The sequence below is a fragment of the Mastacembelus armatus genome, unplaced genomic scaffold (genome assembly GCF_900324485.2).
Source record: "Mastacembelus armatus unplaced genomic scaffold, fMasArm1.2, whole genome shotgun sequence".
Classification (NCBI taxonomy): domain Eukaryota; kingdom Metazoa; phylum Chordata; class Actinopteri; order Synbranchiformes; family Mastacembelidae; genus Mastacembelus; species Mastacembelus armatus.
The window spans coordinates 164,524-181,913 of NW_022872883.1; the positions used below are offsets into that span (position 1 = coordinate 164,524).

At 46.6% G+C, this 17,390-nt stretch overlaps 2 protein-coding genes across 4 annotated transcripts; both read left to right on the plus strand.

The window, feature by feature from the left end:
• The first annotated feature begins 234 nt into the window (after nt 1-234).
• lrrc57 (leucine rich repeat containing 57) lies at nt 235-3,897 on the plus strand. Its single transcript, XM_026308386.2, has 7 exons — nt 235-454; nt 595-697; nt 824-955; nt 1,140-1,275; nt 2,021-2,289; nt 2,477-2,662; nt 3,409-3,897. The coding sequence occupies exons 3-7, from the start codon at nt 872-874 to the stop codon at nt 3,448-3,450; spliced, it is 717 nt and encodes a 238-aa protein (XP_026164171.1). The 5' UTR covers nt 235-454; nt 595-697; nt 824-871; the 3' UTR covers nt 3,451-3,897.
• Nucleotides 3,555-15,826, plus strand: tyro3 (TYRO3 protein tyrosine kinase). Of its 3 annotated transcripts, none has more exons than XM_026308384.1 (19): nt 3,555-3,625; nt 5,705-5,888; nt 6,318-6,418; nt 6,515-6,685; nt 7,180-7,266; nt 7,363-7,478; nt 7,554-7,734; nt 8,756-8,898; nt 10,155-10,293; nt 10,509-10,632; nt 10,944-11,038; nt 11,410-11,505; nt 11,592-11,672; nt 11,815-11,907; nt 12,003-12,124; nt 12,407-12,516; nt 12,707-12,866; nt 13,131-13,267; nt 13,375-15,826. In XM_026308384.1, the coding sequence occupies exons 2-19, from the start codon at nt 5,809-5,811 to the stop codon at nt 13,814-13,816; spliced, it is 2,478 nt and encodes an 825-aa protein (XP_026164169.1). In that variant the 5' UTR covers nt 3,555-3,625; nt 5,705-5,808; the 3' UTR covers nt 13,817-15,826. The 3 variants fall into 3 exon arrangements, with proteins under 3 accessions (XP_026164169.1, XP_026164168.1, XP_026164167.1); XM_026308383.2 differs by lacking the exon at nt 3,555-3,625 and adding an exon at nt 4,037-4,433; XM_026308382.1 differs by lacking the exon at nt 3,555-3,625 and adding an exon at nt 5,025-5,088.
• Nucleotides 15,827-17,390: the final 1,564 nt, after the last annotated feature.

Sequence of the window (17,390 nt, forward strand, 5' to 3'; positions counted from 1 at the left end):
CACCGTCCAGCTTCTGGCCTGATTCTGATAAACATAATTATAAGCCGAGTGTGGCCAGAAGTTTGTGGACAGCTGTTACGGCCAAGAGTTGCCTGCATGGGCCGGAAATCGCTCCTCTGTTTACAAACTCATTGTCCTGTTTCCTGATAGGAAATGTGCGCGGACGCGTGTGCGCGCACAGGATGATACGCTCCAACACGGCACCCTAGTCGTTCCCAGCAGAAGAGTGCGCATGCCCAAAGGAAGTGACGTAGCCCGCTGTTGCTATTGGCTCCCACAGCCGCTTTAGTCCTCGGTGAATCAGCCATTTGCATTTATTTCTTCACTTTTACACGAACTCACATCTGTGCACGTTTGATTTCTTCACTTTTACACGAACTTACATCTGTCCACATGTGATCGGCGGGTTATTAAACATCTGGACAGAGAACAACGTCCTAAAGATCACTTTGACGTAAGTAAGCCGCCATGTTAGCTGTTGAAGGCTAACAGTGCTAAGCTAGCTTTAGCTTTAGTGAGTTCACACAATAAACAACACACTTTGTTTATGTGTTTACTGTGTGTAACTGTGGTTTATTGTGTGTGCCGGTGCAGCTCAACAGCCCTGACGTGACAACTAACGGAGCTGACGTCTGTCCGTTTGCTGCCTGCTGCTGACTCCGTCCTGCGGATTTCAGCTCATCAGCCCCGAGCAAAGGTGAAGCTGAGGAGCTGATGTTGGGACTCAGACTCCCACACATCTGGTCTGGATAAGAACCCTGACTCCAGCTTCAATGCTTTAGATTGAAAGTGAGGAACATCTCCTATGATTTTACCTTCACAGAGGTCAGTTAATACAAAGGTGAGGTAAGCCAGACAGGTAGCAGTACAGATGGGGAACAGCGCTCTGAAGTCTCACCTGGAAACCTCCCAGAAGACCGGAGTGTTTCAGCTGACAGGAAAAGGGCTGCAGGAGGTGAGGCACGTCTGTTCATCACATGCTTTTTTAGATAATCTGGCACTTTCCCCAAAAGTATTTGTGATGTTGTATGAAAAAGGTGTAGAGGCAGCTGCTCACTCTGCCGCTCCTTTTACAATATTTATCAGGTCTCTGTAGTGGGTTTAAAGTCCGTGATGTTTTCTGGTGTTTGTTGTTTCAGTTTCCAGAGGAGCTGCAGAAACTCACCAGTAACCTGCGGACGGTAGATCTATCCGGGAACAAGATTGAGGTTCTCCCTGCTGCCATTGGAAACTTCCTGCAGCTCAGGAGTCTGACACTCAACTCCAACAGAGTCAGTGAGTGACTGAAGCAGATGTCTGCTCTAAGTTTCCACATGTTCAGGCAAATAACAGGAGACAGTGTTGATGTGTAGAGATTGATTCTGATGGAGTGTCTTTATACACTTTAGTGAGGATTTTTAAATTTTAAATGAAAGACTAATTTGACTTAAACTAAACTTTACTGAGGCATGATTTTTTTTTTAAGCCTTAGAAGCTTCAGATGTTGGCTGTGTCATTAAATCCTCCAGACAGCGTCAGTTCTTTCCGCTGAGGAAAATCAGGCTGCACTGTAGAGAAGATCATCTGCTATCAGTATATTTGGGTTAGTCATGAGGTGTCATCCAACTATTTGGAGCTTCTTCCTGAACTTTTGTCTTTGGAAACAGAACAGACATTTTATGCAGCATCACAGGAAGTTGTGGTAATGCACTTGACACAAACACCTGCAGGCAGTAAAGGTGTGCTCAAACAACACACAGTGTCTGCTACCTCCAGTGTTTCCACTGTAAACAGACACAAAATAAAATTGACGCAGGCATGTTATGAGTTGATGTGGCGAGGAAGAGGATCCTGTGAGGTTGAGTTAGACAGGACAGGCTGTGTTCATATTCTATCTGCTATACACACCTTGTCTGGTAGAAGTACTACACGGCCCGAATGTGACAGTGATGAACAGCATGTCCCTGACAGGGAACGTACATCCACATCGACCTGTCTGTGACCTGCAGAACACACGTGACCATGTTGTTTCTGTCTGCAGCCACTATTCCCAGTGAGATTGGGAAGCTGAAGAAGCTGGAGACTCTAAGTCTGAACGGGAACCGGATCCAGCAGCTGCCCCCCACTCTGGGGCAGCTCAAAGCCCTGCGGACCCTCAGCCTGGCTGGGAACCAGATTTCAGAGTTCCCATCTGGATTGGGGACCCTAAGGCAGCTGGACCTGCTGGACCTGTCTCGGAACCAGATCCAGAATGTCCCTGCTGAGGTGTCTGAGCTACAGGCCATCGAGATCAACCTCAACCAGAACCAGGTATGTCAAAATCAGGTCTCACAAACCTTACCAGAGAATCTTAAACAACACCTGGAACTGCAGAACCAAAACCAGAACTAGGAACCTCAGAACAACATTGTTGTTGATACAGTAAGGTGCTTGTCAAGAGAGTGGTGAACTAAACCTAGGCTGTGCAGTGATCCCGGTCCTGTTCTTCCTGATCCAGATCTCAGTGCTGTCTGAGGGGGTGTCCCGAAGTCCTCGTCTGAAAGTTCTCCGTTTGGAGGAGAACTGTCTGGAGCTGTCCTCCATCCCTCTGTCAATCTTGAGTGAGTCCCAAGTGTCTCTGTTCTCTGTAGAGGGAAACCTGTTCGAAGTGAAGAAGCTCCAAGACCTGGAAGGTTACGACAAGGTGAGAACACCTGGTATGCTGTGTTCAGGGACTGTGCAGATTATACAACAGAAACAGGTGTGTCTGTCTGATTTCAATCTGCCCCTGTGGAGACCACAGCAGTACTACTTATATTTTAATAATTGTTGTGGACGTTGCATTAAATCTGCGTGCACACATACATAGACAAGCAACTGCTGGATCAGCTCCTGACATGGCTGGAGAGCCAGGTCTCACTCACAATGAGTCCAGCTGATTCTGATTGAGGTTTAGGAATTGAAAGGGTCTTAAACTATGTAAAAATATCTTGTTTTATTTGGATTTTCTGGTCTGCTTTTTTAGCTTCTTTAGGTACTTTCCAGTAGAATAGGAACCATGAGTGACATAGGTCAAACACTAAGACAATGCAGCACCAGCAACTGCCATTTAATTTCAATAGAATAAACAACAGTTTTCTCTTAGAAAAAAAACGGAGTCTGGGCTGTTTCCACTACACAACAATCTTGTTGGATCAAAGGGAAGCATGAATATTTTTGCTAGTGTTGCTGTTGAATGTCCTGCAGAAGTGATGTTGCTATAGAAACCATTGGCCAGGTTATGTGACTTGCAGTGTGAATGTAAACGGGAAAAAGGCCCTTAAGTTCTGTAGTTCTCAGGTCCGTTCGTCAGTAAGGTAGTTTCTAGAACTGTTCTGAACTGGGCCGAAATACCTTATTAGTCTGTTGGTCTCGTCTGGATTCTGATGGTCTCTGTTGTTCCCTCTTTAGTACATGGAGCGTTTCACAGCCACTAAGAAGAAATTTGCATGAAGACCCTCACTGAGCCTGAACTTCAGAGCGCCACCTGGAGGTGGGGTCAGCCAAGGCTCCGCCACCACAGCTGCTCTATCTTCTGCTGTTAAAGACGTCACAGGGCTGGCTCAGACCTACGCACAGCGCACATAGACCGGATGTTGCTGTGGGTCTGAGGACAGGTGGAGACCAGGTGAAGCTGACACATGAACCTACTTCTGTAATTTTGTTTAACGCTGAAATTCCTGTGAAGGAAACGATGCAGATGGACATCGGGCAAATAATCTACTTTATGTCGACTGATGCTGCAACTAACTTTTCTTTGTCTCATCAGGTGAGGCTGGTGCTGCAGGCTTCAGTCCTACACCTGTGAACCTGTGATGTTAATCATAAATTAATATTAATTAACATTTGGTGAATAAAATAACCCGCTCTGTGTTTTGACATGACAAAACAACAAAATCACAGAGAGCCTGTTCATGTTTTTGTTTAAAATCACTGTTGTCATCACATCTTCTCATGAGTTTGTCTCCTCTGAGTTCAGTTGTTTTTCTTGTTCTCTGACACGTGAAATGTTGTGAATAATGCTCAGTTGGTGACAGTTTGCAGAACGAAGGAAAACTGCTCCACATGTCACATGAACGTATTAAACATATGTCTTCAGTGTGAAACACTGATTTCTCCTGTCAGCTGCAGGTTTAAATTTTCATGAGCATGAAATCCAGAATTTACATTAATCACTTCCTGCTGAGAAACTAAACTTTCTGTTTTGAACAAGTTCAAACACTTTATATGTTGGGGTCTAAAATTACTTCCTGTCAATAAAGATGTGTCTGAGAGGTTAAAAGTCATGCAGCAGCCATGTCACACCAGCAGGTGCTAGTCATGCGCAGTTAGTCCATATTCCAGTCACAAACATGAATCCACACCTGCAGATGTTCATGCACAATGAGAGTCGGGTGTGTCCCACCACAGAAGAAGACCTGCGGTAGAACAAACAGGTGAGAGCAGCAGATGACACCTAGTTTATCCACCTGGTGACGTTTAAGGCAGGAAGCACCAGCTCGATAGGTTTGTACAGTTTGAGTTAAGCTCACGTTTATTTTAAAAACAAACATGAAATCCCACCCCCCGTCCTGAGGATGTAGCGCCAAGTGGACAGAACCTAATCTCCACTTCCTGTTATATACATGTTTGTTTTAACTCTTCAAAAATAAAGAAATAAAGCTCAAAAGTCAAGTGAAATTAAGACAAATTATATATAATTAGAGATATAATTAAATATTACATATAATTAGAGATATAATTAAATATTACATAAGTGGTTTTATTGTGAAGGCGATTCCGGTCCGGTCGTGTAACGTTTCTGCTCTTTCGTAACAAACCTCGGAAGTTTCTGCGGGTTTTTCTCCCGCACGAGCTCAGCGACGTCAGCACTTTTACTGCGCTCAGGCGGACCCTCCGCACCGGACCCGCCTCCGCTGCGAGTCCCGTTTGTCCGCCTGGACATGAGGCTTCAGTGAGGGGGACCGAGCCGAGCTGACTCGGTTCATAGAACGGTTCCAAGACGCGCAGACACACGGGACAAGAAGATGAAGCAGATTCTGTGGGTTCTTGTGTTTTTCCTGCGCAGAGATGAGGGGACCTGCGGGCACGGTGCGTGAGGGAGCTCGTAACATGGCTGCGGGGTCGTTCAGCGGGAATGTGGCTGCTTTTCCTCTGTGGGTCAGGGCTTCCGGGACGAACTTCTCTCGAAAAAGTTTAGCTTTTATGTTTTGTTCCGAGGGCCGCAACAAGTCACGCAGCAGTTCCGCTGAAATGAATAGAGACCTGCTATAAACAACCTGTTTGCTGTGCGTGAGGATATTCAGGCGTTTCCCAAGGGAGTTTGGATTGAGGGTTGTCAGCAGCTTCGACTGTTGGTGATCAGATAGATCAATAGAGGAAAACGGGGCAATAAAGGTTAAAATACAGGCCAGGACGCAGACCTGTGGAAACTATATCTGAAAATCATATTTGTGGGTTTTTTAAAATAAAAATAAAATAAAAATTTAAAACTTATTTTCATAACTAGGTGGATTGTAAAGAGTCACCATATGTTGCTGCATTATGTTTTCTATATTTATGTTTTTATTTATGGCCTCATACAATTAAGTACATTTTTTCAGTATTTGTTAGAAACTGTCGTCCTCTGAGCGTCTGAGGATGAGACACTGTCGAAGTTGAATCTTCCTCCTTTTGTTTCTTATTCTTAAACCTCCTTGTCCTCCAGGTGTGCTGTTCACCAAGCACCCGTCCAATCAGACGGTGTCCCAGGGGAACGCCGTGAGGCTGGGCTGCGCCTTCCAGGGAGTGCCGGAGCCGGACATCGTCTGGATGAAGGATGGAGAGAGACTGTACAGCACCGACCAGATGTTCATCACACTGGGAGAGCAGCACTGGGAGACGTTCCACAGGTTCAGCCATCACACTCGCCATGGTGGAGGAGGGTGGGGGGGTCAAGGATGGAGAGAGCTCTGATCAGGCTCCTCTGAGCAGATACCAGAGAGTGAAGGAAAAGTGATCAAAGTGATAAACAATCAGCAGGTTTGTGGATTAGTCAGCGTGAAAAGAAACATGTTCTCTGTTGTCCCCGTCCGTCACACACAAGCCTGCAGCTGCTTCACAGCAGACACCTGAAAGCGCAGCAGTGTGATACAACAGAGAAACGTATAATAGGATCTCATTGGATTCTGGTCTCCCTCACCGCGTTGAGCCCTGAGACCAAAATAACAGTTGGTCAGTGGGGGTCCGTTATTCAGCAACAACAAATCTGACTGACATGTTTCTGGTTCAGGTTTTGGTCCTGTCCAGATTCTGAGGTCCCCTGTGTTCTTGGTTTTTAGTGTGAAGTCAGTCCAGCAGCATGATGCGGGTCAGTACTGGTGTGAGGTGGAGTACCATGGTCTGACGGTCTCCTCTGAACGAGCCTGGATCACAGTGGAAGGTGAGGAACCTGAACGCACCACAGTCAATGAACTCTTCCCCAGCTGTTCAAGCAGCCGGCCAGGTGTTGAGTGTCTTTCTTCTCTGTCCCCTGAAGGTGTCCCTCACTTCATCCAGGAGCCTCGGGACGTGGCCACGTTCCCCAACGTCCCCTTCAACCTCACCTGTGGGGCAGTTGGCCCTCCTGAACCTGTGGAGGTGCTGTGGTGGTTGGGGGGGGTGCAGCAGGGAGAGTCCAGACCGTCCCCGTCCGTCCTCCAGGTCCAAGGTCAGAAAATCTGCAATTTAAAGACGTGGTGGGGGAGTGTCTTTGTGATGGTTTTGAGTCTCTGGTGGTTTTGGAGTTGTTGTCTCACAGATTAATCATATGTGGGAAATGTGAAGAGTGAAAGTTGAGGTTAAAGTGGAATCAGGAAACATTTTCTGCACAGATGGTTTCAGGTCTTTGATTCAGATTACTGATTATTATTTTCAGATTACTGATTATTATTTACTGATCAGTTACTGGATTGATTGTTTCAGCTGCAGTGGAGACAGACATATATCTGAGTTAGCATCAAATGTCTCTCTTCACTTGTGATCAATAATTGAATGAGTCATTATGCGCGTCATGAAGGTCTGACTGATCCCAGAAGGGTTCCACCTCTTCATGATGCACACGGTTCCTGAAGTTGCACTGGAATTAAGCCAGAGGTCAGCACAGTTTATTGTGAGGACATGTACTCAGAGGTTCAAATCAGTGATCAATATCTGTGTGTGCAGGTGTGAACAGCAGCCTGAAGTTTTACTGTGAGGCAAAGAACAGCAGAGGAATCTCAGTGTCCAGGACTGGTACAGTTCATATTAAAGGTGAGTTACTGATCCTCTCCTGTGCTGTGGGTGCTGAAATCTGGTCCAAATCTTAGTGACCCCCTTTGTTGGGACTGATTGTTCTGTCTGCCTCAGTGTTGCCGTTGGCTCCGGTTGGACTGCAGGTCTTGAGGATGGCAGACGCCAGTGTCACGTTGTCATGGAAGCCGGGATTCACAGGTCACTCTGAGCTGTCCACTTGTATCATCCAGGTAATTCACACACCTACACCCACAGTGACACATGGTGGACTGACTGAAAACTGATGATCATTAAATGGCCCTCAGGTGTCGCGGCGGTCAGTACGAAGGTGGGACCTCCCTCAGCGGGAGTTTCTGGTTCCTCCTTACCTGCACATTCTGTCAGGTCTGAGGAGTCACTCTAACTACAGTGTGAGGGTCTCCTGTGCGAATGAGGTGGGGGCATCACCCTTCTCCCCCTGGCTGCACTTCCAGACACCTGAGTCAGGTGAGACACTGATGGAACACCTGGTTCTGACATCAGAATCAAAGCCCTTATTTAGGTGAACTGGTCCAACAGGCAGAACCTCAGACTGAGATGTGTTGCTGTGCTTCGTTAGAAGTGAAAACTCACGAGTAGACTCACCTGTCAGGTGTTTAGGGTGATGTCAGCAGAGTGGTGGAGGACGCTGAACTCTGTGTTATGGAATCCGATGGTATCAACACATCCTGGTGTTTAAGCTTCACAGGTTTCAGAGAGAAAGTGATCTAACAGATGTTTACACCTGTGTGGACTTATCTGTGAGATTATTGCTCTCTGCAGGTAAATCAGGTGAGCTCAGGTACTGGGCGAGCATGAGCAGTAATACACCAAAGTATTTGTGCCAGAAAATTAGGAACACATGAATATAGTACAACATCACTGCCAGCCAGGTTGGTGTGCACACACACACCTGAACACACTACAGGTGAGAATAACAGTTCAGGTGTCCCGAATGAAGTGGGCAGTCTGACTGACGGTTGATTTTCTGGTTTTAACCCCGAGGTGTGAACCACTTTGTAAACACTGATGTCGAACAAGTTCAGAGTCTCATCTGCTGCTTCCTGTTTTCTCTCAGGCTGTGTGTGTGTCTGTCTGAGTGTGTGGGTTGTGGGTGGGTGGGGGTGGGGGGGGGGGTCCAGCTGGGCATGGTCCAGTAGATTCCAGTCCTTTCCGTACAATCAGCTTTTGTCTGTGGCCTCAATCCATATGAAAGGCACAGGCTGTGCAGCGCCCCCTGCAGGCTGTGAATACCTCGGCTGCTGAGTGAGCTCCCGTGCACAGAGCAGGACGTGTCTGTTTGTGTGCCGGCCTGTAATCTCTGCGTTTTACCTGCCTCAGGATGCAGAGTGAATTTCAAAATAAAAGCTGGTGTTAAAGTATCAGATGTTGTCAGGGCTGCACCTGAACCATTGGAGCAGGTTTCACTTTCAGCCTGTGACTGAAAACACTTGTGTGTGTGTGTGTGTGTGTGTACGTGTGTGCACAGTACCCTCTGCAGCCCCCAGGAACCTGACCTTTGACCTGTCAGAGCAGCAGCTGTCTCTGAACTGGGCTGAGCTGCAGGAGGACGAGCTTCAGGGAAAACTGTTGGCCTACAAGGTGCAGTGGACGATGGGAGGAGAAGCTCAGGTGAGATGATTTGATTTTATCCTGTTGGTGCTGCAGATGATGCTGTCATTACGGCGTGTGCTCCAGATAATCACAGTTTTCTAACAAGTATTCCTTTAATCAGCCGCCAAAAATAAAACATGAGATGCTGTCATACAACACACATTCTCTGTATGTCAGACACATCCAGTTTATGCATAAAACTACGGCTTATTTTCCTCTCATTTTCTATTATTGTTGTGAAAAGGCGCCCTCTGGTGGGGAGTGTTAGTAGGTTACTCCAGTACCCCGCACAGTTGGAGGTAGAGGGTGAGGACTAAACTGAAGTGGAAAAGGATGCAGTTTGTGTTGTGTGACTGCACGTGAAGTAAGAATTGTCTTTGTTATATTCTTAGTGTGTGACTGAGGAGCTACATGGACACTTTGACAGTGATGTTTATTTTGAGGGGCGCAGTTCAAACACTGTTTTCTGCATCAATCATACGTGCCTGTGATGCCGTAAATATGGTGTGTTCTTTTTCAAAGAACAGCTGAAACAGTTTATCATTGTTTGTGGTGCAGTTTGAATTACCATCTCCACACATGGGAATACTGGGGTGGACTTGTCTTGTCAGTTGTTGCTGTATCAGACTGAGTCACTTAAAAGACTGAAGTGTGTTCTGTGATGGTTGAATGTAGTCTAATCTGCTCATATTGTCATAGTGTGCACAGTGCGTGATGTCAGGGATTTCTTTACGTTTATTACTTCCTACAGAAACCACAAAGTATAACCACCGGTATAGCATGAGCCTGGTGATGACTCAATAAATCCCTGAACTAAAAGGAGGGTCTCCAGTTTCATCTCTAGCCAAATGACGGTGGTGGTTCATTAAAAAAAGGTGACAACACAAATTGTTTTTTATAAAAAAAAAACTACAATATGAATTATTGTAGTTTTTTTAATAAAAAACAATTATTCAAATATTTCTTGTTTTGTTTTGTCCAGAGCTCTGATGCTGAAAAGAAATCAATGAACAGAGTTGTGACTTTGTCACTAACTAAATCTGTGATTTTTTTTTTACATCAGGCCCTGGCTGACTAAACAGGAAACAGGGTGTGATTGGCTGTTTGTTAGTGCAGTGCATCCTGGGAATCATAGTTAACCACAGTCTTATTACTGCAGGAAAGATTTTCTAACACAGTTGTTCATGTCTTGTTCTGATGATGAATTGAGTTGAGACTGTCGGACTCATCCCGTTTGGTTTTTTCATACATGTGTGGTGCTTTCATGTGTTCAGGAGCCTCTGCTGTTCAAGGAGAACTCTGCTCAGCTGGCAGGAGGAGGACGCTTCTTTAATGCCTCCTTCCAGGTGTCTGCCTGCACCTCAGTGGGCTGTGGACCATGGAGCTCCCCGGTGCTGGTGCTGCCCGCCTCAGGTACAGGGATCAGTGTAGAAACAGCATTTCCACCTCAGTCTGGGCAGGGTCTGGAAGATGAACAGTAAAAAGACATCAATAACACACATTCAGCTGCATGTCCTGCAGCATCCCTCACTCTGAGCATGACTGAGGATTTTTAAACCAGGTGACTTAGAAAACTGATCACGTGTCACACTTCACCTCAGACTGCTGATTTCCTGTTGGTCTCACAGTGCAGGTCCAGGTCCAGCGGAGCCACATGTGGGTGGGTTTGCTCCTTGGTCTGCTGGTGGCCACTGTGGTTGGACTGCTGCTCACCGTCCTTGCTCGCCGTCGTGGAAAAGAGATGCAGTTTGGGTACAAGACGCTAACATAACATTTACAAATTTCTCGTTCAGTCTCAAACGAGCAGTGAAAAGGTGCTGATAAATGTTCTGTCCAGTAAGAGACTCTGCACCTTCATCAGCATGAACACACACTGTAGTTTATTCTGACCTATCCTGCTTCCATGACTTCTCACAAGAGACCAAATGTGGATTCATTTGTCGCTAAAACTAGACCCAACAAATGACCTGTGTCTTGTTTGGTTTAAAACTTTATATGACACAAAGTGGGTTTGAGAGCTGGTTTGAGTCTACACTGATGACCAGTTTGGTGTTTGTCTCCAGGTCAGCCTTTAAACCTCCAGGTGTTGAGAGCTCGGTCTCCTTCACGGCGGCTCGGTCCTTCAGCAGAAACTGTGCGGAGCTGCAGGAGTCGACACGTGAGTCTTTAACCAGAAACTCTGTTCCACTGGTCCCTCAGCTCAAGATGGTGTCAGCTGAAAAATCGAACTTCACTGAAAGGAAAAATAAGCCACGATCATTCAGCAGTTACTGTGAATCACTGTCAAAAGAGAACAAACTGTTTAGATGTGTTTGTCATTCAAATCTCCTGTGTGATCCTGAGCTAATTCTGCTGTTTAAGCACCACAGAAGAAGAGGAAATGATCGAAAGATGAAAGCACAATGAAATGTGACCTTTCTCAGTTTCATTTGTTAGTGAGGAAGGTTCCAGCCTCAGCCACACACACACACATACACCTGAGGTCACATGATTCACAGATACATCCTGATTGGTTGTGTCGTCCTCCAGTGGACAGTCTGGGCATCAGCAACGACCTGAAGAACAAACTGCAGGATGTCCTGATCCCAGAGAGACAGCTCACACTGGGACACATGCTGGGCAAAGGTGACGCAACAGCAACACAAGTAACACGCAACAACACACAACACAATGACCGATGTGACAGAAGGATGACGTGTGTACCTGTGCAGGTGAGTTTGGCTCGGTGCGTGAGGCCTTTTTGAGGATGGAGGACTCGCTGGTTCAGAAGGTCGCTGTTAAAGTGCTGAAATGTAAGTTGAACTTTTCTTCTGTAGCTGAATTGACATTAGCAAGAGAAATGTTCAAGCGTCCAATCACAGGGCGGTAATTTGGACAATTTGCATTTATTATTTACTCGTGTGTGTGTGTGCGTGTGTGCGTGTGCTCCTCCAGCTGACATAACTTCCTCAGGTGACATTGAGCAGTGTCTGAAGGAGGCAGCCTACATGAAGGATTTTCACCACCCCAATGTCATCCAGCTCATTGGTAACACACACACACACACACACACACACACACACAGACTGTAGCAAGGGTTCATTTGTCAGATAGGTTGATTGACAGTCTGTCCTGTCCAATAGGAGTGAGCCTTCATCGGCGTCCTGGCCAGCGGCTGCCAATCCCGATGGTGGTTCTTCCGTTCATGAAACACGGAGACCTGCACACGTTCCTGCTGCTGTCGCGACTGGGAGAGCAGCCGTTTGTAAGACTCTTCCTCAGTCAGCGTCTGCAGTTTTGTTTTCCTGTGGTGAAGCTGCTGAAAAGTGTTTGTTGATCCACTGCAGAGATGAAACAGTTTTTGGTTGAAGTCGCAGAAATGAGCTTGTTTTTCATCAGCAAGAAATGAAACTTTTCTTCATATTACAAAGGCGTGCGTGCGTGCGTGCGCGCGCAGCACTGTGGTAAAAAAACAGCTTTTGTACACACACACAGTCTGAGCCGATGGTGCAGCTGGGTGATATGAACCCTGTGTGTCCTCCACCAGGACCTGTCTCTGCAGACTCTAATCCAGTTCATGCTGGACATCGCTCGGGGGATGGACTATCTGAGCAGCAGGAGTATCATCCACAGAGACCTTGCAGCCCGAAACTGCATGTCAGTGCATCAGTCAGCTCATATCCACCACAGACAAGTTTCATTTTAAGCATTACATCCAATCAGAATACTTTATTTCACACAGAGCATCTGATGCAGCTCCAGTCTGACAGGTCTGCTAACGCTGTGTGTGTGTGTGTGTGTGTGTGTGTGTGTGTGTGTGTGTGTGTGTGTGTGTGTTTGTTTTCAGGCTGGACGAAAACATGACAGTGTGTGTGGCAGACTTTGGCCTCTCGAAGAAGATCTACAGTGGAGACTATTACCGACAGGGCTCTGTGTCAAAACTGCCTGTGAAGTGGATTGCTCTGGAGAGTCTGGCTGACAACGTGTACACCGCGCAGAGCGACGTGGTACGCACACACACACTGTTGATTTAATTTCAGCTGGAAAGTTCTGATTTTATAATTAGTTTTAGACAAATTTGAGTAGTTTGATTTGTGTTTTATTCTCATGATTCTCCTGCTGTTTTATTTAAATTCGTCCTTTTTTTAACATTTGGAGGCTCCATCATTGTAGTTATGGTTACGATCGTCTCCATCTGTGTTGTGTGCAGTTACCATGGTTACAGGCCTGATGCATTTATACCTGTTGTTTTATTATTTTACGTGTGTCAGTGGGCGTTTGGTGTGACCATGTGGGAAGTAATGACTCGTGGTCAGACTCCGTATCCCGGGGTGGAAAACTCTGAGATCTACGAGTTTCTGATCAAAGGAGAACGACTGAAGAAACCTCCGGACTGCAGAGACGACATGTGAGACTGTTCACACAACACAAACACAACAGCAGCAGCAAACACAGTGTTTGTGTCGATGGCCTGACTTGTCCTCCTGTTTTCTTCTGTCCTCTTCTTCGTGTAAGATACGAGATCATGCACAGCTGCTGGAGTCCAGTTCCTAAATGTCGTCCCAGTTTCCAACATCTGGTCGCACAGCTGGAGGCGCTGCAGCTCAACCTGTCCCCTGCCCCCCCTCCAACGGAGCCTTTACACTATGTCAACCTTGAGGGGGAACAGGGGGATGCAGGCAGGGAGGGAGGAGGAGCAGCCAGAGCCCCTGGGCCAGAGGAGGCGGCGGTGGCATCGAGGTGGAGTGTCCCCTGGCAGCAGCGGGCAGAGGATGAGGAGAAGGACTGGCTGATGGTGGGATCAGGGGCCGCACTGGCCATCGGAGGAGACTACAGGTACATATTTGGCCCCCGTGGAGGCCCTGAGGAAGTGGAGGGAGGCGGGAATAGGAGGGAGTCAATGGGCACTTTACAGGAGGTGGGAGACGAAGAGGAGGATGTCATCATTAATGTCTGACAGACACTGACCAATCACAACGCTCCTCCTCCTCCTCCTCCTCCTCCTCCTCCTCACCTGGTTCCACCAGTACCAGAGCTTGTAGGTCAGCCAATCACTGTGTGGCGCTGAACAGCAGCAGGTAGGTGGGGACAGTCACACGTGTCACGTTGTCCCAGTACGTCCAGGTACTGAACCAGCGGCTTCTCTGTCTCATCGGTCCCTAGAAATGAAAATGTAAAATACTTTGGACCGCTGCTAATGATTATGCTTGTTCTAGATTAATCTGCTGATTATTTCCTGTGAATCCTTGATAAAAGACACAGTGAGAAATGTGTTCACTTTCCCACAGCTTCATCTTCAAATGTTTTATTTTGTCCAAAAGCCGAAGCAATCCGGTTCGCTGTGCCAGGAAACTGCCAAACCTGAACCATATGTTGCTCTGCCAGTCTGTGCATCACAAAATGAGTCTGGTTTGGCTTTTGGCTCTTCTGGACATGCTGCAGTTTGAGCGGCCATTGTTTAGGGTCTTGGTTTACAGCAAAGGTGGTGTTGATTGTGGAGGCATTTCCACCTTCAGGTGTTTTATACTGTGATGTCCTGTTTTATCATGAGGATGAAGTTTATCCCAGTGACACGTTAGTGTAGACATTTCTCAGCTGTTCAGCGTTTCCTGTCAGCTCGAAGCAACTCGACCAACAACAAACTTCATGGTTTATTTCCTTTTTTTAAACTTATTCACAACTGGATCCCTAAATGTGACCCACTGTATTTGATCTGTGATTATTACAACCTCCAGACCAACCAGACCTCACTGAGAAACCTCAGCATTTGAGGCTGTGGGGATGTTTGGAATGAACTCCACCTGTTTGACGTCCTTTCATTCAGTTTTACCTTCAGCTGAAGCTGCATGCTGTTTCTCCTGAACGTGGACCAATGAATGTGACTTTCCTGTGGGCGTGCGTGCAGGACTGACTGATCCCCCGACACATTAGAAACTCCACACCGGCTCTGTGATTACCTGACAGGAGGCAACACCTGGGGTGTAGAACTTTCTGGCACTTGCTCTGTCGTCATTTATAGAAATGTATCTTTTAAGCAAACGAACAGACTCTTTTACTTTCTGTGACTTGACCTTCAGTCATCACTACTATTGCTCCTTTTCACTGTGGCTGCTTGTTCATCTAATTAACTTAATGATCATCTACAATAATTTTAGGTTTTTTCATTCTAAACTGCCAGAAGTGAGTCCAGTTTCAGTTATATGAGGGAGTTTTTAGTAATCTGCCCCAGTAAACATCTTTGGATGGTGAATCATCTGACAAAACATCTGTAAATCTTGTTTTTTCAGTGTGCTCTCATTTAAACTGTGATTTAGAAATTAATTGATGATGAGCCCTATAAATATTCTGGTTGTGTTTGCTGTCAGTTGCCAGACTAAGGCTGGAGTTACATTCCTGTGGGTTTGAGTCTTTGCAGGAGCATTATTGATTTAACTTTACGTTGTTCTTACATGATGCATTTCACTAACATGTTTAATGCAGACACATAGATTGATACATGGGGGGGATTAGTGGGGGCTGTATTAGCCCCAGGGCCCTGGTGTGGGTGGATCTGGCCCTGACTGATGTAGTAAATAATCTGTATTTAAATTCTGCTGCTTTAAAAAGTCACTTTAACATGTTACCGCTGATGCTACTAGTTTAGGTTTTAATGAACAGGAAGTATTTGCTGGGTCGACTGTAAACACCAGGTTTCCTTGGGTGTATCGGTCAGTGATCGTGTATTTTAGAATCTGATCCTGGGCTTGAAATTAACCAGATTCTACATTGGTGTAAAACCGTAGTTTGAACTAAACTTGATTTTTCTGTGTGCAGCTCTTGTCATGTTGGGATATGAAGGGACAGGGTGTGAATGTGTTAATGTGCCTCCCACAGACCAGGCTGATGTCTAACGCTGATTGAATATCTGTACAGAGAGCAGATGTGAGAGCCTTTGAACAAATGAATAAAGTGCAATTTGTGTCACTGACTTCTGTCTGGTTCCACATCTTTTACCAGCAGACTTGATCCCTGCAGAGGACGACCTGAAAAATGATCCATGAGCCGCCACTGAAGAGACACACCACCATTTTAACAAAGCACAGGACGAATCAAACATTTAGTCTGACCCCGACCCAGCTGAACTCTGGCCAATAACACTGTTTAATTTTTAAAACACAATTCAGAAATTTAAAAAATGTAAAAGTTTTCTATTACACATAAAACTTCATTCAAAATGTGCTGCAGTAAAAGTGCACAGGTATTAGCAATCAATCAAGGACCAAGAGTAACAGATCTGAGTCCTGTCACTGCAGAAAGTGGCTCCTGTTATGGTTCTATAGTGGAGAACCCATGATTGGGTCAACAGCATCCTGCTCGTTTTTGAGTCCATCATAATGAGCGGTCACATGAACGCAGAAACTGGTTCCCTGAAATGTGAAGCACAACTACACAGAATATGGTACAAGTACATGTGTAGTACTAGTGTAATAGTTACATTTCAGTACTGAAGTCAGTATTTATTTTTCTGCTGTTGGGCTCTCATTTCCCTGTGGATCTGGAACGCTGCCTCACAGTCCAGGTGGATCCAGCGTTCCCAGAGAAACCGGATCAACATCAAAGGGGTCAGGGTCAGAGTGACCGTCCAGCTGGAGCATCTTTTGAGGCAGGGTTAGGGTTACACCATTAGCACGGCGGCCTTCTCACATTTACAACTTTTCTGAACCACCTGAGCGCCAGTGGTTTCATGGAGATGTGTCTGCAGGTGATCAGCTGCCTGCTCGTCTTCCCCATGGACACGTGTGGCCCAGGCTGTCAGCTGATCTCCACGTCGCTTTTTAACATTCAATAAATAAAATGTCAGATAAATCAATAATAGCAACACAATCCAAAATTGTAAACAAACATGTTGACGCATGCGCAGCATTCCGCTAACGCCACGTGACCTTATTGTTCCGCCTCTGGTTCGTTACTTAGCGTGATAACTAATCAATTATTAATCAAATACCCCAATCAATAACAATCACACGCGGTTTCCACTAAACGCTGTTAGTTTGCAGCCCGGACTTTCAGTCCAGTTTAGTGTCGGTAAAAAGCTCCATCGTGGCCTGTTTGGATCCACCCGACCGTGTCCAGAACATCGCCGAACCGCGACCACGTTCAAACGTCCGGTTCTCCCCGGGACGCCAACGTAACGTCCCGGACATTACTGGACCCTGACGCGTCGCGTCTGTCCACGCTGGTGACACCTCACGGAGTTCGGGCTGACCGGAACCAAGCACCACGCCAACATGGCGGCAGAGCACACCAACGTGAGGACAAGGGCCGGAATGGACGCGGTTCTGTTCGCTGCCAATCCGAATCCGAACCGTTTCTTGGGGCTCACCCGCTCTCTTTAACAAAGAGATAAACAGATAAACGAATCCTCGGAGCCGGGACCGTAAAGGCCTCGGTACAAATCGGTGCCATCGCTGTCCGGCCCCGGGATCCACAAACACACAGCCCGGCACAGGAGCCGGCACAGGAGCCGTCCACCGAGCCGCGGCTCCCCTCTG

What these genes read in the sequence shown, in the direction of transcription:
- lrrc57 (XM_026308386.2), top strand. Translation starts at nt 872, where the DNA reads ATGGGGAACAGCGCTCTGAAGTCTCACCTGGAAACCTCCCAGAAGACC. An exon ending in CAGGAAAAGGGCTGCAGGAG is followed by an intron (nt 956 to 1,139) that starts GTGAGGCACGTC and finishes TTGTTGTTTCAG; the next exon opens with TTTCCAGAGGAGCTGCAGAA. An exon ending in ACTCAACTCCAACAGAGTCA is followed by an intron (nt 1,276 to 2,020) that starts GTGAGTGACTGA and finishes TTCTGTCTGCAG; the next exon opens with CCACTATTCCCAGTGAGATT.
- tyro3 (XM_026308382.1), top strand. Translation starts at nt 5,025, where the DNA reads ATGAAGCAGATTCTGTGGGTTCTTGTGTTTTTCCTGCGCAGAGATGAG. An exon ending in TGTCCACTTGTATCATCCAG is followed by an intron (nt 7,479 to 7,553) that starts GTAATTCACACA and finishes AATGGCCCTCAG; the next exon opens with GTGTCGCGGCGGTCAGTACG. An exon ending in CGATGGGAGGAGAAGCTCAG is followed by an intron (nt 8,899 to 10,154) that starts GTGAGATGATTT and finishes TCATGTGTTCAG; the next exon opens with GAGCCTCTGCTGTTCAAGGA.